The 22,134-nt window shown below is 30.9% G+C and overlaps 1 protein-coding gene across 6 annotated transcripts; it reads right to left on the bottom strand.

Moving 5' to 3' along the window:
- Positions 1-29: 29 nt before the first annotated feature.
- Positions 30-20,776, bottom strand: LOC144849909 (uncharacterized). 6 transcript variants are annotated; one of them, XM_078707023.1, is made up of 12 exons: positions 20,646-20,776; positions 14,941-15,007; positions 13,886-14,233; positions 13,184-13,432; positions 12,470-12,721; positions 10,038-10,085; positions 7,412-7,681; positions 7,182-7,298; positions 6,839-6,857; positions 6,296-6,407; positions 4,336-4,440; positions 30-3,245 (listed from the first exon to the last, which is right to left on the bottom strand). In XM_078707023.1, exons 2-12 carry the CDS (start codon positions 14,981-14,983, stop codon positions 3,117-3,119), a joined length of 1,692 nt encoding a protein of 563 aa, XP_078563149.1. In that variant the 5' UTR covers positions 14,984-15,007; positions 20,646-20,776; the 3' UTR covers positions 30-3,116. The 6 variants fall into 6 exon arrangements, with proteins under 6 accessions (XP_078563149.1, XP_078563153.1, XP_078563154.1 ...); XM_078707027.1 differs by lacking the exon at positions 4,336-4,440 and having other exon boundaries at positions 30-3,387; XM_078707028.1 differs by lacking the exon at positions 4,336-4,440 and having other exon boundaries at positions 30-3,384.
- Positions 20,777-22,134: the final 1,358 nt, after the last annotated feature.

The raw sequence follows: 22,134 nt of genomic DNA, 5'->3' as shown, positions 1-22,134 counted from the left end.
ACACAGACAAATCACAGCAGACTCAATAATTGTTATAGCAAAAAGGCAGATTTATTTCTACAATTTATTTACATCATGATGTGCCAACGTACGTGATGATCAACTTAAAATTCGCAACAACCAACATTATCATCTAAATAACGTTTTTTAAAGTTTATAAACCGGTAAAATACAATTTAACTAACATGTTTTCGCTGTAAAATATGAAGAAAAATGACACTGTTACACAGCAGCACTGTCGAAGTCTACATCTGAACAGGACTGTTTAAAATATTTCAAAAACACCACAATATAACGAATTGTGATACGTCGAAATGTTCGATTTCACCATTTATTTACAATAGTATTTACAGTTAATATATAAACCAGAAACTGTATTCGTTACAGTACGTCTATCATATTTTCAATTTCCAATTGCGCCAAATTCAACATCGCAATTAACCAGTTTTCAAAACCAAATTTCATTGAAAAAATTACACATAATAAAAAATATTTTCGCATTATTATACTTTAAATTTTGAGACACATCTTCGACTTGAAAGTAAAATGAAACATGTTTTGAGATCCAACTATCAAAATAAAACTTTTTTTTTTCAAGCAACGCAACGCTGGCGGGCCGACCAATCACAAGCGACAGTTTGGCCGCGTCATGATCCAATCCAATTACTTGCGTTACGCGCGCGATTAACTCGACATACAGCACCAACATTCAACCAAGAAACTGGAATGTTTACTTTACAATAATTTAAATTTCCATTCCGCTTCTATTATAAATCATAATTACGGCGACGATAAAAATATTTTCTTACAAAAGATGCTATTAAAAATATAAAATTAGAATACAATAAATATAATAATACATTATATGTGAATAATAAAATATGATTATTCATTAAAAAAATAATATTTATGAATATTCATTAAAAAAATAATATTTATTAATATTCATTAAAAAGATCATGGATATTCATTAAAAGTGATTAGACATTCAATAAAAAAAAGATAAATGTTCATTAAAAAATAAAATTATGCTAATGATAATCAAATAAAAAATGCTCAGTGACATTCATTAAAAATTAATATTTATAATATTCATAATACAATACCGATAACTATTCCTCAAAAAACATGAATATTCATTACCTACGGTATAATATTATCAATTAAACACACCAATGTATCAAGAAAACATCAAAAAATCAAATAAAAAAATAATTCATGCACATTTTAAATAATTCATAATTCCAATATGATTGAATTTGTGTGGAGGAAACTCCTTTCTTCTATCCAACCTGTGCCATATAAATAGTCCAGTGCAATATAGAATTTCCCCGCTCCGATCCATGTTATATAAGACAGTCTATACAAACAGACTGACTTGACATAAAGATGCCCTAGAGTAGAGATACCTCACAGGTCATATCACACTCCCCCAGAAGAGCAGCATATTGCAAACAGAGTCAAACTTTTACTCCTCCTCTGTGGTTCAACTTTACCACAAGCATAAACGAGCAGCATATGAAGTAACCAAGAAACAAGTATAATTACTGTGGTTTTGCTATTTGCTTAATTTCAGCTCAATTCATTTAAACCTATATTGCAAATTATTTCAAACCTGCCATTACTACTTAGGCCTACAATTTACACATTATATTTGGTTAATTCTACAAAAATACAGTTATACATTATTAAGAAAAACTCTCTGATTACAAAACTTAAGGTGTGCAATGTGTATTTTGGCTTGAGTAAAAGGCACATATCAAAGTGATATCATTCATGAGTGTTGTACATTAATGTTAATTACATTCATAAATAAGATTAGTTATAATACATATAATCAATAATGACATAATTTAAAATGCGCTAAGAATATGCTTACAGTGTATATGTACATTGCTAAAATATAGTGGGAATTGGATATCTAAAAACACAGTGACGTTTGCAAAAGAAAAGGCTTCACACAACTACAATAAAAGAAACAGAATCTCCAATGAGAATGAAGTGACTACGCACACTACAGCAATATATGGGAACAAACTCACCAGTGAAATGAACAAATGTGAAGTACAGTAAGGAAACTAAGGATGGGTCTTCACCAAACTAAACTAGGAATATGTTACAAAACAACACTAAACAGAACTACCATATCATGATTAATGCTACCAATAAGATATACATAAGCCAATACCACATTAATTGCCAATGGTTAGTATCCATATGAACATTCATCAATTGATTAAATACTGCATCATGATCAATAGGAATCAATAATGATCAATAGGAATCAATAATGATCAATAGTAGGAAACAGAAATCACTAAAAGATGAGCCACTGTTGAATAAAACATGTGAAAAGAAAGAAAAATGCTAAAATGAGTGTAAATAGCAGAAATTAGTGTAAATAGCTGATTTTGAAAGTGTAAATAGCATCAGCAACCTTACATGTTAATTTAAAAGCTACAGCTTAGTAACATACTGAATAATAATAAGCATATGGGGAATAAACTAGTAAAGTTAGGTTTTTCTGGTACACCACACGTTTCCAAAAGGTGTACCACAAACTTTATCAAGTCACACTCACAAGTATTAACATGTGTGAATTAGGAATGTATTATTCATTTTGATTTTGTTCAATTTTACAGGGTAACATTAAAGGTTGCGGATGCATGCGAGTAATGTTAGTACACAGCACCTGAAAATAAAAATGAAATAAATAGGGATGAACAAAAATCTAAATAAATGAGAATTTGTAATAGCAACGATATATATAAAAGATAATTAATTACACAACAAATAAAATATAAGGATATAAATATAATGAATTAGGCAGTGCTACAGTAAGCTATACTGTATCAGTACATTCAGCTAAAATGCTTCTCAAACACGTATATTTAACTTGGTAGCAATAGTTTTACCTAGGGTATTATTTGTATATTATGTGAACACTAAAACACACTATCCAATTAAAATAACTAATTTATCTATAAAATTAAGGCATTGATATAAACTTATTAAATTTCCGATTTTTATATTTTTTTTGGGTGTTTTTTTCAAATTCTAATATTTCTACTTTATTTAGGAATTTTAAAATGGTAAAAATGTTTAAAATGATAGTGTTAGACGGTTACAGGCATAGAATTAGCATAGTCATCGTCGTCTGGCCTATCGTTATAGTCCTCGCTGCCGTAAGATGGTCTGCTATAAGCCCGATCATCAGGGGCACCATAAGGTTGATATTGATCCTGCTGTAAAGAACAATTTGTCATGCATGAGTGGCTACATTATGATGAATATTAATGTTATATAATGAATATTCATGAGGTTTATTATTATGTAATCATTGATGTGAATTTTTATAGCATTATCATAAGGATGATATGCATTCTGCTGTAAAGAACAATTTGTCATGCATGAGTAGGTACATTATGATGAATATTAATGTTATATAATGAATATTCATGAGGTCTATTACATATGTAATCATTAATGTAAATTTGTAGAGGTGTATTACCATGCATACTTCAATCAGAACAAATTTTAATTCATTATATATTTATGAGTTTCATTACAATGAAAATTCATTCAACATGCTTTATTATGATTAGATGAACTTGCTCTCCCACTGAAAAAGATTTTTTTTGCAAATTAAAATATTATTTGCAGTAATTTTAAAAAACTTAATTAATTTCCAAGTAAATTGCAAAACTTGGCTATACAAATAAAAATTTCATTTATTTAACAAAGCAAAAACAAAACAATTATTTTACAAAAAGAGATGTTAAGAAAGATGAAAGCTTTTTGTTATTGTAATAAAAAACCAAAACCATGAAAAAAATGAAATCAATATACCATAAATTGATCCCACAATGCACCAGTCATTGTCATAGCAATTTTGTTTTAAAATGTGTTACATAACTCAAAACAAATTCAAAACAATACTTTTATATGCTGGCAGTCTCTGATATCTATCAGTCTAACCTACAGTAATACACAGGACGGATATCAAGAGTTTGGTTGGAATGTTTAAACATAACTGCCATCCCCTAAAAATCACCATGGTAACAAGAAATAGACAGCCTCAAGATCATTACTTTTCTATCTACCTTTTTTGAAAAAATATTAGTAGATTCTTAAAAAAAACTTGAAAATAATAAAAGAACGAAAAGTTACTCTAGTGCAACATTATTGCCGATTATTAAAAGAGAAGACTTCCAAAAACAAAAAAATTAGATTATTTAAATATCTAAATTTTCCCAGAAGTGGATTCAAACATAATTTAAGAGCAGTGAAAACAAATTAAAAAAACAAAAAGTATGTAATATTATTAAAAATTACATGTTTACGAATGTACGATGGATGTCCACTGTTGTGTGTTTTATCTGCAGGTCTACGGTAATTCATTGCATAGGGTTTACCATTAATATAATTTACCTGCTGGTTCTACAAAAATAAACAGTTTTAAACAATATTTCAAGACAAAACAGAATTTGATTCGATTTATTTGGTTCAAAACATTAATAAAATGACACACAAAAATGGAACAATAAGAACAAGACTAACTGAACCAGAATAACCAAAGAAAGTTTTAAAAAATGGATTTCCATTTGGGTCCTTAGAAATGGGATCTAAAGGTGACATAAAAATGACACTAATGACTGAAAATATTCAATAAGACATCTTAAAATAACATGAACACTACTGTACTACAGTGTTGCCTGGAAATCAATAGTAGAAAGGCTTTTCAACCAAAATCAACCTCTGCAGTAGTGATGATGAAAATGCATAGTAATCACTGTATTATTGGCATACAGTATATAGTTTACTTTAAGCATAAGGTTGCTTCCAAGTTCCAGGCTATAATGTGGGTATTTCCTAACCATAGACTTGATTCTGCTACTCAATGACTACCATTATTAATTTAGAAAGCAAATGAAATAGGTGAACATAAAGCTGCTAGGCCATAGAATGAAACCGCCAGAACATATGTTGGATGTTGACATTGGGTAGGTGAACACAAAGCTGCTACTGTAACAGAAGAGTACATGATTCAGAAATCAAAGAAGAAAATTTACTCAAACAATACGATGGAAATTGAAAGGTAAGCTTTGCAAAGCATTTTTCTCAATACACTAAAATCTGAGAGAAAGATTGAATGGAATCATGGAATAGAATCATGGAATGGAATCCTGAAATGCGATATAATGATGGAATGACCTACCTCAGCATCAGCTGTAGTGGACGGCTTGTCTGATTCAAGAAGCTGAAATGCCATAAAAACAAGTGAAAACACCATGACAACACACTATGCTAGTAAAGGCTGAAGACAATGAATACTGCCCTCAACATTATGGAGTAACAGTTTGTAGAAACAACACCGCTACCAACAAGGAAAACAAAGTGTACACTTAATGAAAATAACCAGACACCAACTCATTAGTTAAGTACAACAGTTGTACACAAGTAGTGTGGGTGAATAATCAATTAATGGGATAATACTGTAGCCTATCTCTTCCAACCAATAACTAGAGAGTAAATAACATGGGATAGGCCAACATAATGCAGCGCTGCTGTTAGGTATAACAAGAAAAAAAAAACAAAGCTTTTCCTTTTGGGTGTTGACATAGGTACATTAGGCTAAAACTGGACGGTATAGCAGGAAAACTAAGCTATTCCTTATTGGGTGTTGACATAGGGTAGGTCAAGCTGAGGTGAAGCTGTTAGGTGTAACAGGAAGAACTAAGCTTGTCCTTATAAAATATTGGGTGTACTGTTGACAAGGGACAAGCCAACATAAGCCTGCTGTATAAGAAAAACAAACTACGCTATTTAGTGGGTTAAAATGTCCTAATATAGTACATGAACATCAATTGAGTATTCCAAGTGTTAATATATACACAGTATAATACAGAAGGCCAGTACATTGACGATCATAAAACAATACTTTGATAATTATGAATAAAACATAGTTTATACATAGCATGTAATGATACAATTAGATATTTTGAGAATAGGGGTAGCAGCAATATCTGCTCCAAATTGACGAACTATAATGCTCTGTCATCACTGCTGGTGAAAATGTGGCATGATGAAATCGCAAAATGATCAATGTTATTACAACTATAAGGAAATAACAATGATGTCACTATGGCACACATGACAAAGAACTCAATATCATTGTTGTTCTTTTGTATATGATGAGCTGTTACACAGTAACTAAATGACATGAGAAATGTACTTGAATGTGAGCTTAATGTTACACAGCACATCAAAATATATATCAGACATAAACAGCTACCTTCGCTGCCTCTTTTGTGCCGTTACTTGGTGGCGCTGTCTTCTTTCCTTGGTTTACACGATTTGGATCTTTTGTGTCCCACGTAACATCCATATAAGCTGAATCAGCGGATCTGAAAGAGTCAAGGATATAAATTGTTTCATTTTGTTATTGTTTCATTGTTTAATTGTTATTTTTTAATACAAAAACTTTCAGTTTCTCTGTAATTTGGTATTTAAAAAAATATTTCTCAAAAAGACTACTCATTTTATTTATTTTAGTTTTACTTTCATTAATTCATTTCAATATGAAACAATCGGAGTATAAAATCATTATAAAAGAAAAACAAAATTTAAATTTGAATACATATTTCAGGCAATGAATATATTGCGTAAGAACTCATATTCTATATACAATTGACTTTTAATTTAAAATGTTATATTTGCTTATTGTAATGATAGCAGTAGCAACGTTTAAATATCTTAATTTTAACATTCAATAAAGAATATATTAGGACAAATGCAATCATAATACAAGCCGCATAATTATGTGGTTTAGACTTACTTTGAAGGTCCATCATCCCCTGAAAAGTAAAAAAAAAACAACATTAAAATAAAATTTCATAAATGTGAGCTATACATCCACATGCGATTCACAGTACTGTATCTACAAATACAATATTACAAATTCTATGATACAGCATCACATGAAATGTTACGCAAGAAGAGCCCATGATACAGGAGTCACATGTGATAAATATGTGATGCTAATTTCACTGTGATGCTGGACAACAATCTATAGAAACATGGCTCATAGGTTTCTATAGAAACTTGGCTCATATGTTTCTATACAATTTTCACCATATTAAGTCATTCTCCATTTAGACGAAACCAAAAACAAGACTTACTGGATTTTAAAACGATTATGATGACGACTCCTAAAATAATAAGCATGACAAGTATTCCAACAACAATACCAACAATGGCGCCAGTTCCTATACCACCTTTGCCACCAGTACTAGGCTCTGTATATAATATCAATAATTTTAACAGTTAATAGTGCAGTACATTTAGAGCAGTTAGTAATACAACTCTAAAACAAATTTACATTTAATAATAGTAAAAATTAAATAATTACCTTTATCACTAACTAAAACATTTATACTGACACTAGATGGTTCTGGTGCTCCTGCCGTACCAATGCAAACAACCTCATGTCCGCTTTTTTCAGCTGTAAATGTCAGAGTACTTTCAGACCTTTTCTCTCCATCTAACGTCCATTCATAATCAAAACCCTCGTCTGAGTCACCACACTGACAACGTAAAGATACATCATCATCAACCTCAGCATTCATGTTACCATCCACTTGTTTACCGTCATTCACAATAGATAAAGAACCACATGAATCTGTTGGGATAAAAATAAATATATTACTATTTGTACAACTTCATAAACATTTTATGGACCATAATAATATTAATGATATTATTGTAAAGACCAGGTAATAAACTATTTATTATTTTGAGATATTTACTATAATTTGCCAAAATGATAAAATATGTAAAATGTTATAATGCTCTGTAACAATGTTATTAAGTCCATCATGTGACCATCGTAGCAGATATTGACTGGAAACTTGTAATTGTCAGTATGAATGAATACAATTTCTAATTTGTGTGTATCTAGCCTAATTCTTGAATGGGGAAAGGTGATTAAGTATTTTTCATAATAATAATTTTAACCAATCCCATAGTCAAGCTTTACCATAATTATTTCAAGTTCTAAAAAAATTACTTTCAAATACAGTACACTTTTCCCCAGGAATTCCCATTACTGTTTGGATAAACAAAACACCATTGATTGTTGTTTACCAGATGAATCAAACCTTTAATCACGACATGCAGTCGTCATCCAAGTCTTAGTGTGAACTAAAGCCTACAAACAATAACTCATACAAAACCTAATGCAAACCAAACATTACAATTCTGAACATCTTTCAGCAGAATTTTATAAACTTGTTTCCTTATTAATAATTATTTGAATATAATAAACAACTGTAGTACATACTAAGTTTAAAGCAACAGGATATCTTATAAATAGCATTGAGTAAGTGCATTGAGGTGTACATTGTAGTGCTTGTGCATTCTGTGTTTTGGTTATTATACTTTATAAGGTATAAATACTAGATATATACATGGTTCACTTGGCATGTTAAAGAGTATACACACTAACACAAAAGAGTACTACAAGTATACGTATCGTTACAAGCTATAATAAAAAAAAAAGTGGCTTAAATTGCAAACAAAAATCACAGACTTTAGGTTGAAATTTGAGTGCATTGACTTCACATTATAATAGGTTTTCATTGTAAGGTACACTAGTGGTAGTGATGTGCTATAGTGATAAGAGTGCCTACAGTGACAAAGAAAACCCTTTATACACTAGTACTGTACAGGCTATAAACAAAATGTTTGGAGCTCTGTCTACACTATCAAACTTTATGTGACAAAAAATGTGATGTGCCCATATATGGACATGGTGATGTCATATCACTACCATATTTGGGCATATTATCACTACCATATTTGGGCACATCACACTTTTTTTGTCAAACTAGTTTCATAGTGTAGACAGAGCTTTACACAAACCCAACATCAAAACAAAGGTAAACACCCAAGTTTAACACAATGTGCAGCACACATCAAACACTGATTGAATGAATATAATAGTAAACATCTGTACTCTCTACTCTAAATAACATTTTCACATAATTATGTGGCAGACTCATGATCATTATACAGGTGTACTCTAAATATTATGATAGTAAATTAATGGTAAAAACAGAAGGCCTTGCACAATATACAGGTGGATTACCATGCACATTAGTTAAGTTATATATTTCTTTTTTATATTTTATAACATAAGACAGGCAAATCACATAGGTATGTAGTATGGATATTAAAATAGTTCACAGCAAACACATCAACTACATTCATGTTACTAGTTAATAAGTATGTAAAATACAGTCAGCCAACATGAATGCGCATTGCATTCATGCAATCATGTTATGAAGTTTATAGCAAACATGCATGCAAAGGGCATTTTTATTAAAAGAACACCATAAAAAGTATACGGTATACTAAGCATGTAAAGTTAGGCAAGCATAGGTAAGGACTTATATTACAGTATTAAGGTTATATTTTAGCATAAGTACTGTAAGTAAGTAAAAGGTAGGACTTATTTTATTGTAGGTTAGACAACAAGAAGCATAATGGTAATATTTTTGAATTTATTTTATGTATATTTAGTTCATTTTTTATTAAAAACTAGTAAACATCCAGGGCAGTATATAAGGTTTATTAATTTAAATTAAAATAATTATTATTAAAAAACAATTTTACACATCACAATGTTAATATATTATCATTTATAAATAAAGCATTATTATTAAACACATATTAAGACACAGGCAAACAAACATCATGCAGTATTTCTTAAATTTTCTTATAAAAACAAGAAAATCTAAGAACAAATAAATGAAAAGAAAAAAAGCTGTTCAATGCAAAAAGTACCGTACTCTGCAAATTTGGGGTAGCAACATTTTAAGCTACTCCAACAAGCTAGAAATTTAAAATAAATGTTGTGTGCCAAATAATAAAAGTATAGCAAAATTATTATTATGTAAATGAATACTTTGAGGACATTTGCTGAATAATTACCAATTTAGTTGGATTTGAAAATTTAGGTAAATTAATTGGTTTACCTGGTTGTGTTGTGAACGCATTTGTAGTGATCAGGGTTGTGGTCCGGGCTGCAAAAACAAATTGAACAGCTCTTGGCTATGGTTCAAGTTCAAAGGGCAAGGGTCAATTGTCCATAATTGTCCATGGTCATTTAATATTAATACATTTTAAAATTTTAATCAAAATTTAAAAAAATCTTGAAAATCTGGGATAACATAACTAAAAAAACAAAACTAGGGAGTATATAGACAAAAATATTCTTAAAAAAGAAACCAAGGAAAAATTAATCCTAATTAAAAACATAGAAAATAGTTATGAAGTGTACAACCAAAGTTATAAGAGTTAAATCAGTACATCTCACCAACAAACAGTCATGCAACAAACTAATAGTCTAAATTAGATGAATGCAAAATGTTATCTGTGAATACGTCTAAAAAAGTTACAATCTATTGACACATGACAACAGGTATAATGAATACTTGAGGTGGTGGATGTTGGCTTGAAATGAAGCTGAATTTTAAGCCATTGGGTCAATATTTTTTATAATATTTTTAGCTGATTTAAATCTAATCAAATGTAAATCACTTAATCTAGACTATAAAATTCATTTCTGGATCGGTGAATAACCCAGTACAGTGTGTAAACTTTCAAAATGTCCTGGACTTGAAATCATTTGAAGTCCTTTGGTGAGACATGAATTGTCTTATTAGATTTTTTGAGTGTATTGATTCTAGGTGCAGTGCAATGAAATACTGTACCATTGAAATTGTAAATCTATATCTTTAAAAAAATAGTTCAGTGCGTTCATTCTATTAAATATTGCATTCTCTACTTAAATTGATTACCAAATTGACACTAATTCTAAACATTGTTCAGGTTACTACAAGTTCTATTTATGTTATTGTTTCAATTTATAATCTTTTAGTTGGATTGACAAGTGAAACAAGATGCTGATAAATATAGTTGAATTGAACTGTAGCTCTAGGACTGTAGTCTGAGGGAATAGTTGAATTGAACTGTAGCTCTAGGACTGTAGCCTGAGGGAATAGTTGAATTGAACTGTAGCTCTAGGACTGTAGTTTGAGGGAATAGTTGAATTGAACTGTAGCTCTAAGACTATAGTCTGAGGGAATAGTTGAATTGAACTGTAGCTCTAGGACTGTAGTTTGAGGGAATAGTTGAATTGAACTGTAGCTCTAGGACTGAAGTCTGAGGGAATAGTTGAATTGAACTGTAGCTCTAGGACTGTAGTCTGAGGGAATAGTTGAATTGAACTGTAGCTCTAGGACTGTAGTTTGAGGGAATAGTTGAATTAAACTGTAGCTCTAGGACTGAAGTCTGAGGGAATAGTTGAATTGAACTGTAGCTCTAGGACTGAAGTCTGAGGGAATAGTTGAATTGAACTGTAGCTCTAGGACTGAAGTCTGAGGGAATAGTTGAATTAAACTGTAGCTCTAGGACTGAAGTCTGAGGAAGTAGTTGAATTGAACTGTAGCTCTAGGACTGTAGTCTGAGGGAATAGTTGAATTGAACTGTAGCTCTAGGACTGTTGAGGGAATAGTTGAATTGAACTGTAGCTCTAGGACTGTAGTCTGAGGGAATACCTGTAGTTGAATTGAACTGTAGCTCTAGGACTGTATTTTGAGGGAATAGTTGAATTGAACTGTAGCTCTAGGACTGTAGTCTGAGGGAATAGTTGAATTGAACTGTAGCTCTAGGACTGTAGTCTGAGGGAATAGTTGAATTGAACTGTAGCTCTAGGACTGTAGTTTGAGGGAATAGTAGAATTGAACTGTAGCTCTAGGACTGTAGTCTGAGGGAATAGTTGAATTGAACTGTAGCTCTAGGACTGTAGTCTGAGGGAATAGTTGAATTGAACTGTAGCTCTAGGACTGAAGTCTGAGGGAATAGTTGAATTGAACTGTAGCTCTAGGACTGTAGCCTGAGGGAATAGTTGAATTGAACTGTAGCTCTAGGACTGAAGTCTGAGGGAATAGTTGAATTGAACTGTAGCTCTAGGACTGTAGTTTGAGGGAATAGCTGAATTGAACTGTAGCTCTAGGACTGTAGTTTGAGGGAATAGTTGAATTGAACTGTAGCTCTAGGACTATAGTCTGAGGGAATAGTTGAATTGAACTGTAGCTCTAGGACTGTAGTCTGAGGGAATAGTTGAATTGAACTGTAGCTCTAGGACTATAGTCTGAGGGAATAGTTGAATTGAACTGTAGCTCTAGGACTGTAGTCTGAGGGAATAGTTGAATTGAACTGTAGCTCTAGGACTGTGGTCTGAGGGAATAGTTGAATTGTGTTTGTTAAAGTGCGAATTTAAATGACACCACTTGCTGCATAGCCCCCACCTTTAAGTCGCAAAGTAGCAAGCTAATTTCCCTGTTAAGCCAATTCTGACCAATAATTGTCTTAATATGTTGGACAACCTGAGCATTTAACTTACCTACAACAGTGACTTGTACTGTACTCTGTCTTGCTGCCACCTCATTACTTGCATTCAACGTCACAGTATACACATCACCAATGGTGTTTGAAGCAAAAAATGTGAATGTTTCTGGGTCGTTATCAATGTCAGTTGCATCTTGTGATGACCAATCATAGTTAGCAGCAGGTCTGGCCACTACATCAAAGCTTATCACAACACGTTCTCCTCGGGAAACTTGCATGTCTTCTAGTGCTGTAATTTCAGGAGCGACTGAAAAATAATAAAGAATTGTATTTAATAATGTATATTCATAGAAGAGTTGCATTTCCCTTTGACATACCCAGGCTTTAGATGGATGGTTTATGTACAGTTTTAAATATCGATCTGTGAAAGTCAACTATTCTATATATATTTATACTAAGTATAAAGTAATAATGTCATAATTAACTTGGCTAGCATTACCCATCTCAGTAATATTATTGCATGGAAGGAAATTATATAATTTAGTTAAGTTACTTTACTTAAGATTTCACAAACAATTAAGAATAGTTCAAACTATTCTTAATTGTTTGTGAAATCTTAAGTAAAGTAACTAAATTATATAATGATACATTTATGTTATTTGGTAACAATTAAGCAAAGAGTATTGATTAAACACACTCTGACATTACATAAAGTTTGATGTTTAGTTTTAGGATAAGTTAAATTTGAACAATATAAAGGCATACTTACAATACACCTCTAGAACCTGACCAGCAGTAGCTTTAGTACCAGCATTGTTATCTACCTCACACGTATAACTTCCTTGATCGTTCCGATCCGCGGTGAATGTGTAAGTAGACGATCCTCCTTGCTGTAACACTGATCCATCCTTCTTAAAAGTGAACCCGGCGTTTGGTTTGGAAACGACATCACATGACAATGTTACTGGATCACCCTCATTCACAGGTGTAGTAAAACTTAATACAGGGTCCTCTAAATCTATACAAATATAATAAGAATAAAATATTTTAATAATTAAAATATATATATATTTTTTGTTGGACGCACCTTCAAAATGTGAAGTGTGCCACTGTTACAAAAGTGAAGTTCCGAAATAAATTAAATTATTATTATTATTACTGTACAACTGTATAAGTATTAATTGTGGCTTGTACCTGTAGATAAATAAGTTTAGGAAATGTTAAGGCTTGATGAACAGTTACAAAAGCTATAAAACATTTGATAAGAAACATAACATATAAATTTATGCAATACTGTACACACTGTTATTAATAATAACTGGTAAAGAAGAATTCTAGTAGAAGAAGAAGTCTAATAGGCTATTAACTATGTCTTTGGAATATGCAACAAAATATAATAAGCAACAATTTATAAACAAGATGCTGTTGTAACATTTGGAGAATTCCATAATTGGCAAAACAATGTTCTTACAAATAACATTCAGAGTAACATCATCGTTGCCAGAAGATACCGCAACAATAGTAACTTCACATTGATAATCACCACTGTAACTACGTAAAGTGTTATCAATCACAAGAACTCTATCATCATCTGGATCAAGACTAAAGATGGCACTATAGGCAGGATCAACTCCTTTAGTTCCACCCACAACAGTTGTTGCTATAAGTTCAGATGCTCCTGTGACATTATTCCATACTATGATAATAGTCCCACCACTCGTAGGATCGTAGTTGCATATCATTCTCGTTTCAGATCCTTCAATCACATCATCCAAGCTGTCAATAGTTACAGTCACACCAGTACATGTACAGAATAAAACTAGGAGAAAATTAATAAATATGTATTGTCCCCCAAAAACATGAAAAATGAAGATTAATTAAATCAGAGTTTGAATATGTTATTTTGTTTTAATAAAGTTAATCATGTTTTCACTTATAAAATGACAAAATAAATGGTTAAATTCAACCAAAAATCCATTGGCTGGCAGCCAATTTGACATTTTTTTGCTTTAAATTACATTTTCTCCAGGTAAATACATTTTTTTTCGATCCAATTTTTGGTCAAAGTGGATAACTATTATTTTATTGTTACATTAAAATGGAATATTTCAAAACATTTTAAGAATGATTTTTTCAGGGGGACAATACATCTTTAATCATATTATTCATTTATTAAAAATGGAGCATACTATATATCATTACATAAAGATCAAACTTATGACCATCTACATCAATCAAAGATTCTGGTATTTAAGTGGGCAGTTCTTTATTTATAATCTCTTGTGAGTACAGTGCATCTAATTTTGGATGGAAACAAAATAAAAGATTTCCTTAATATTATTAAATACTGTTGAATACTGTATGACAAAAGTTGTCGATATTGGTCATCAAATCTTCCAAATTGGACATGAACTGGGACAGACTAAAAAGATTTATAGAATACATTGTTTGTACTGTAGTGTTTTGGTAGGCAATTTGGAATTATCTGCTTAAACGTTGATTTAGAAAAAATTCAGTATGCCTTACCTGCCATGTAAATGACAACAGCAAAGTTTGCCTTTAAAGCCATGTCTAATAGAGTTATTTAAATTATCTGAAAGAATAATAAATAACCATACAGTATGTAATATAACTTACTGTAATGTCAATTTGAGTACATTCAAAACAATAGCTTGAAATAAGAATAGTACTGTATTGCAAGTATCTCTCATATTTAAACTGAACTTTATTCAAGTTTGAATTTCCTGCTGTTAGACTGAGATGAAATTCAATCATTTGCTAATTTTTCTTGTGAGAATATAGACATTAATTATCAATTTCATTCTCTTATTAATTATGACATGAATGAATAATCATTTATTAATAAGACTTTAAGAATGTCAATTGGGAAACTAACTACCAGTTTGTTTTTTAAATCAACATTTTGTATCCCTTACCTACAGTAAAGTATTTATACAATCATCACAACAATTACTTATAATTATTTAAAGAGATTGTTCAGTACTAGACTGTAGTATGTATATTCTTTGAATATACCTTCATGTTATTCTTTTATTATGATATGAATAAATAATAAGGCAATCATTTATTAATAAGACTTTAAGAATGTAAAATTTAAGAAAAAACTGACCAGTGTTTTTTTTTAAATCAACATTTTGTATCTAGATTGGCCTGCGTAAACCATAACAATTACTGTATAATTTAATAAAGAGATTGTTATGATACTTAGTATTCAATTTACTAAATCCATGGACGGCAATCCATGCTATTCATACCAAAATAACGGAAGTCATTAATATGGTTTTTGTAATAACCACTTCCCCTCATGGGAGTAATTATTAAGAATCTTGATAAAGTACAGTAGCTGAGTGTTATTTTATTCAATGTCCTTTCCAACAACTCAGCATCAAACAGGATATAGAACCATTGTCAGAATGGTAAAAGATTTTATTATTTTTATATTATTAATATATATCTATCTCTCATTTGTATGAGATTGTTTAAAACAAAAATGAATTATGAAATAGTACTTATGTTGATCCATTAATTACTCATCACCTAAAAATTCAATGTATAAACATCAGATTTCATACAACCAAATTAACAATGACATACTGGTAGGGTAGGCTTTATTAATGGATTACGGTCGAAGCGGCCGCCAACCAAAGCGGCCGCTAGTTCAATAACGGTAATTTGTATGGAACGCCGTGTGTGCTTTGATTGTCGTTGTTTTGTAATCTTTGATTGTCATTGTTTCAACAGGTTTTCTTTACCTCGGACGTAAATAACAATCTAAATTATTATGTAATTTATTCTCTTTTTTTACAGATTGAATGTGATACGTTCTTTTAAACGAAATGGCGAATCGATGATTACTTACTTTAACTGTTCTAAATGATATGTTTAATAAAGTCAATAAAATACATTGTGGTGTTTGTATTGTATATTAATATAATATATAATAAGCCAATTATTAAGAATAATATATATATATATTTTCAATAAAGTATATCAAAATATATATATTTGTTATTGTATATTAATTAATTAGTAAAGTAACTACTGTAGTAGTGTTCGCAGTCATAATAATTACAATAACATGATGAATCAATTTATTTATTTAATATCCTAAATTATTTCATACCTTCAGATATATAAATATTGATCAATTTAAAATGAGTTTTAAATATTAAAAAAAGATGCAAGTGTCTGTACGGTACGGTAATTAATTACGCGAATTTCTGCTAAAAACTACACGGCCGGCCAGGAATAGTGCTGTAGAAGGTCGCGTTTTCGTCCCCATGTTGCTTTATTGAAAACACAAACAATGTATTACAATGGAATAACACTTAATGTATAACACACCCTATTACTAATCAATAAAAAATCAAGATTCGATAGTACAGTGTAAATGAGATATAAAGATTCGGCAATACCGTACGTAAATTATTATTGCAATACTGTATGAAGATTCGATAGTAAAGTAAACGAGATATAAAGATTTGGCAATACCGTACGTAAATTATTATTGCAATACTGTATGAAGATTCGATAGTAAAGTAAACGAGATATAAAGATTAGGCAATACCGTACGTAAATTATTATTGCAATACTGTATGAAGATTCGATAGTAAAGTAAACGAGATATAAAGATTCGGAAATACCGTACGTAAATTATTATTGCAATACTGTATAAAGATTCGATAGTAAAGTAAACGAGATATAAAGATTAGGCAATACCGTACGTAAATTATTATTGCAATACTGTATGAAGATTCGATAGTAAAGTAAACGAGATATAAAGATTCGGCAATACCGTACGTAAATTATTATTGCAATACTGTATGAAGATTCGATAGTAAAGTAAACGAGATATAAAGATTAGGCAATACCGTACGTAAATTATTATTGCAATACTGTATGAAGATTCGATAGTAAAGTAAACGAGATATAAAGATTCGGCAATACCGTACGTAAATTATTATTGCAATACTGTATAAAGATTCGATAGTAAAGTAAACGAGATATAAAGATTCGGCAATACCGTACGTAAATTATTATTGCAATACTGTATGAAGATTCGATAGCAAAGTAAACGAGATATAAAGATTCGGCAATACCGTACGTAAATTATTATTGCAATACTGTATGAAGATTCGATAGTATGTAAATGAGATATAAAGATTCGGCAACACCCGTACGTAAATTATTATTGCAATACTGTATAAAGATTCGATAGTAAAGTAAACGAGATATAAAGATTCGGCAATACCGTACGTAAATTATTATTGCAATACTGTAAAAAGATTCGATAGTATGTAAATGAGATATAAAGATTCGGCAATACCGTATGTAAATTATTAATGCAATACATATGTATAAAGATTCGATAGGAGAGTGCTCGAGAAACGTCGGGTTAGTTCAACGTTATTTTTTCCCTTCACTGCCAATATTTAAAAAAAAAAGAGATATAAATAAATAAATAGTAAAGGTTCAATAGTACGTAGATTATGATGCAAACGTAAATTATTAATGATTCGATAGTATATGTAAATATATTTAGTTAGTTAATATTAATTTATCGGCAGGCAAACTTAATTATTATAGAAATATAAAGATTCGATAGTACATGATTTGGCTTATATTTATTGGTTTGACCATACATACAGCTGTAACTCAACTCGCCATAGGCCATGGTGTTGACAACGACAATCAAAGATTAAAGCGCACATGGCGTTCCATACAAATGACAATATTAAACTGGCGGCCGCTTTGGTTGGCGGCCGCTTCGACCATACTCCTTATTAATCACCCTTTATATATGCCTCATACACTAGGCTAGCTTGGTAATTAATAAATATATGTATAGGTAGGCCTATTACTGGAGATCTGATCCCTACTACTACTAGGCCTGGATTACGGTCGAAGCGGCCGCCAACCAAAGCGGCCGCTAGTTCAATAACGGTAATTTGTATGGAACGCCGTGTGCGCTTTGATTGTCGTTGTTTTGTAATCTTTGATTTTCATTGTTTCGACAGGTTTTCTTTACCTCGGACGTAAATAACAATCTAAATTATTATGTAATTTATTCTCTTTTTTTACAGATTGAATGTGATACGTTCTTTTAAACGAAATGGCGAATCGATGATTACTTACTTTAACTGTTCTACTAAATGATATGTTTAATAAAGTCAATAAAATACATTGTGGTGTTTGTATTGTATATTAATATAATATATAATAACCCAATTATTAAGAATAATATATATATATTTTCAATAAAGTATATCAAAATATATATATTTGTTATTGTATATTAATTAATTAGTAAAGTAACTACTGTAGTAGTGTTCGCAATCATAATAATTACAATAACATGATGACATCAATTTATTTATTTAATATCCTAAATTATTTTATACCTTCAGATATATAAATATTGATCAATTTAAAATTAGTTTTAAATACTAAAATAAGATGCAAGTTTCTGTACGGTACGTTAATTAATTACGCGAATTTCTGCTAATAACTACACGGCCGGCCAGGAAAAGTGCTGTAGAAGGTCGCGTTTTCGTCCCCATGTTGCTTTATTGAAAACACAAACAATGTATTACAATGGAATAACACTTAATGTATAACACACCCTATTACTAATCAATAAAAAATCAAGATTCGATAGTACAGTGTAAATGAGATATAACGATTCGGGAATACCGTACGTATTATTGCAATACTGTATAAAGATTCGATAGTATGTAAATGAGATATAAAGATTCGGCAACACCGTACGTAAATTATTATTGCAATACTGTATAAAGATTCGATAGTAGGTAAACGAGATATAAAGATTCGGCAATACCGTACGCAAACTATTAATACAATATTGTATAATAACGATTCAATAGTATGTAAATGATATATAAAGATTCGGCAATACCGTACGTAAATTATTAATGCAATACTGTATAACGATTCAATAGTATGTAAATGAGATATAAAGATTCGGCAATACCGTACGTAAATTATTATTGCAATACTGTATGAAGATTCGATAGTAAAGTAAACGAGATATAAAGATTCGGCAATACCGTACGTAAATTATTATTGCAATACTGTATGAAGATTCGATAGTAAAGTAAACGAGATATAAAGATTCGGCAATACCGTACGTAAATTATTATTGCAATACTGTATGAAGATTCGATAGTATGTAAATGAGATATAAAGATTGGGCAATACCGTACGTAAATTATTATTGCAATACTGTAAAAAGATTCGATAGTATGTAAATGAGATATAAAGATTCGGCAATACCGTACGTAAATTATTAATGCAATACGTATGTATAAAGATTCGATAGGAGAGTGCTCGAGAAACGTCGGGTTAGTTCAACGTTATTTTTTCCCTTCACTGCCAATATTTAAAAAAAAAGAGATATAAATAAATAAATAGTAAATGAGATATAAAGGTTCAATAGTACGTAGATTATGATGCAAACGTAAATTATTAATGATTCGATAGTTATAGGCCTATATGTAAATATATTTAGTTAGTTAATATTAAAATACAAATAAAATATACATTAATTTATCGGCAGGCAAACTTAATTTTTATAGAAATATAAAGATTCGATAGTACATGATTTGGCTTATATTTATTGGTTTGACCATACATACAGCTGTAACTCAACTCGCCATAGGCCATGGTGTTGACAACGACAATCAAAGATTAAAGCGCACATGGCGTTCCATACAAATGACAATATTAAACTGGCGGCCGCTTTGGTTGGCGGCCGCTTCGACCATACTCCCTAGGCCTATGGCCTAGGCTATGTATTGGTAAGCCATACAAAATTACAAACAAATGCTGTGATGTGTGAATTTTGTGTAAAATTAGTCCATTAATTAATAATAATACAGTATTACATTATAAATTATACAATTGATTGACAACAATAGTCAATAGATTCGTCCGTGTCTAGGCTAGCCCAATTAATACAATTAAAATGACAACATATAAAAATAGTAGGCTAGACCTAGCTAGCATACACTTTCCACACCTTTCAGTTCCGGCATTCAGAGTGTGTAACCCCACCTTCAACCCCAACGGTGGTGGTTTCCACCAATCGCGACACACCCGTATATTTACGTCTTCGTAGGCCTGTTGCACTTTTTTGAATCGCGAAAATAAGACATTTCAAATAAATATAAAATACAGAATGTAATACCTACGTTTTACTTGATTATTATAGGCCTATATACTTTGATTCGTTGTTTGTGTACTGCCCTTCAATGAAAAATACTCGTACACAACTTTTACCTTCGAACAGAAATGGTCACTTCCGGTGTAGTCAAGCCTCTTGCATTTAAATACGACTGTTACTTTTTGTAAATCGTAACCACAAGGCAATGCGCGTCGTGCATACCAATTTGATGACGTAGAACACACGAACAGTAAAATTAATACACCCTATTGCATGAGTCATTGGATATGTACACGGAATCTCGTTAACTTCCGACCTACCTTATTTAAATAACACTGTTGCATTGTTCTTTTCATAATTTGAATATCTATGGCTCATAAAAAGCTCCATGGAATATTGAGGAATATCGTGTGGAGTCATTATTGTTAATTTTATTCCACATGGAATGATATTATTGGTTGTGATGGTTTTTATTATGCAACAAGTGAGTTTAATAAAGGCCGATTATTAAATATATTATATTTTGTTTCCAGTTTGTGTTTTGATTGTGATTACGATCAATTTTTTAAAATCGAAAATCTTTAAATTCAATTTTACGGAAAAAAATAACATACAGTATATTATTATTATTAAAATATTATTATTCTTTTATTACAGCTATTTTGTTGTGAATTGCGGCTATTGTTTATGTCTCAAGCCTGGTTTGACGTTCGTAGTCTTGTTTATCGGATAAAGAAAAAACAATTTTTTCTCTCCTAACCATTCAAACAGCGGGTAAAAAAAATATTTTTATATACCCTTTTGGTCACTACCAAAATAGGAGATAAGGACATTGGAGGAGAGGGCGCTGTAATTATATTTGTGAACCAGCTCATTGCCGATAAATTAATTTATACTTTAGAACAATAAGTCAAATCATTTTTTATGTATTATTTTTTTTTGCGCTTTAAGTTCATCTCTCATTGACCCACTCCAACTGTCATAGGGCGTCTCAGCTCACAGTGATGAAATAAAATAAAACAACAAAACTCATTTTATTATAACTTCATTCTTGTAATTTACATTTGTACACACATGTCAATACATTATGTACAGTAAGCCTATAAAACGTTTTATTATAAAATAATTTTTTCCCCACAAAACGTCATATAATATTTGGAATTGGTTTTTGGTCTTCGGCAGTAATCAAAGCTATTGATGTTGTCTCTTGTGGCAGCCGTGTAAACGCACGTTTTCTACGCTTATTCGACGCGACGCAGCATACGCAACAGCAGCAACACGTACATGTGAACAGGGCGATTAAAAGTATGACGCAACCAATCACGATGCTGATAACTTCCCAGATACTGAAATAAAATAATAATAATAATGTGAGATCATCTATTAAATAGGCCTACTATGTACAATGAAATCATTTATTATTATCGTTATATAACCCATATTACGCAATAACGCAAATAATTTCACATCAGTTGAATCATGGTTGAGAGTCAGGGAAGACTGAAACTACTCTTCCC

The sequence above is a fragment of the Antedon bifida genome, chromosome 8 (genome assembly GCF_963402885.1).
Source record: "Antedon bifida chromosome 8, ecAntBifi1.1, whole genome shotgun sequence".
Classification (NCBI taxonomy): Eukaryota; Metazoa; Echinodermata; class Crinoidea; order Comatulida; family Antedonidae; genus Antedon; species Antedon bifida.
The sequence above is the reverse complement of the archived record's forward strand: the minus strand, read 5'-3'. Positions and strand labels throughout refer to the sequence as shown.

What these genes read in the sequence shown, in the direction of transcription:
- LOC144849909 (XM_078707023.1), bottom strand. Translation starts at nt 14,983, where the DNA reads ATGGCTTTAAAGGCAAACTTTGCTGTTGTCATTTACATGGCAG. An exon ending in TGTTGTCATTTACATGGCAG is followed by an intron (nt 14,234 to 14,940) that starts GTAAGGCATACT and finishes ATTTTCTCCTAG; the next exon opens with TTTTATTCTGTACATGTACT. An exon ending in TGTTACTCTGAATGTTATTT is followed by an intron (nt 13,433 to 13,885) that starts GTAAGAACATTG and finishes ATATTTGTATAG; the next exon opens with ATTTAGAGGACCCTGTATTA.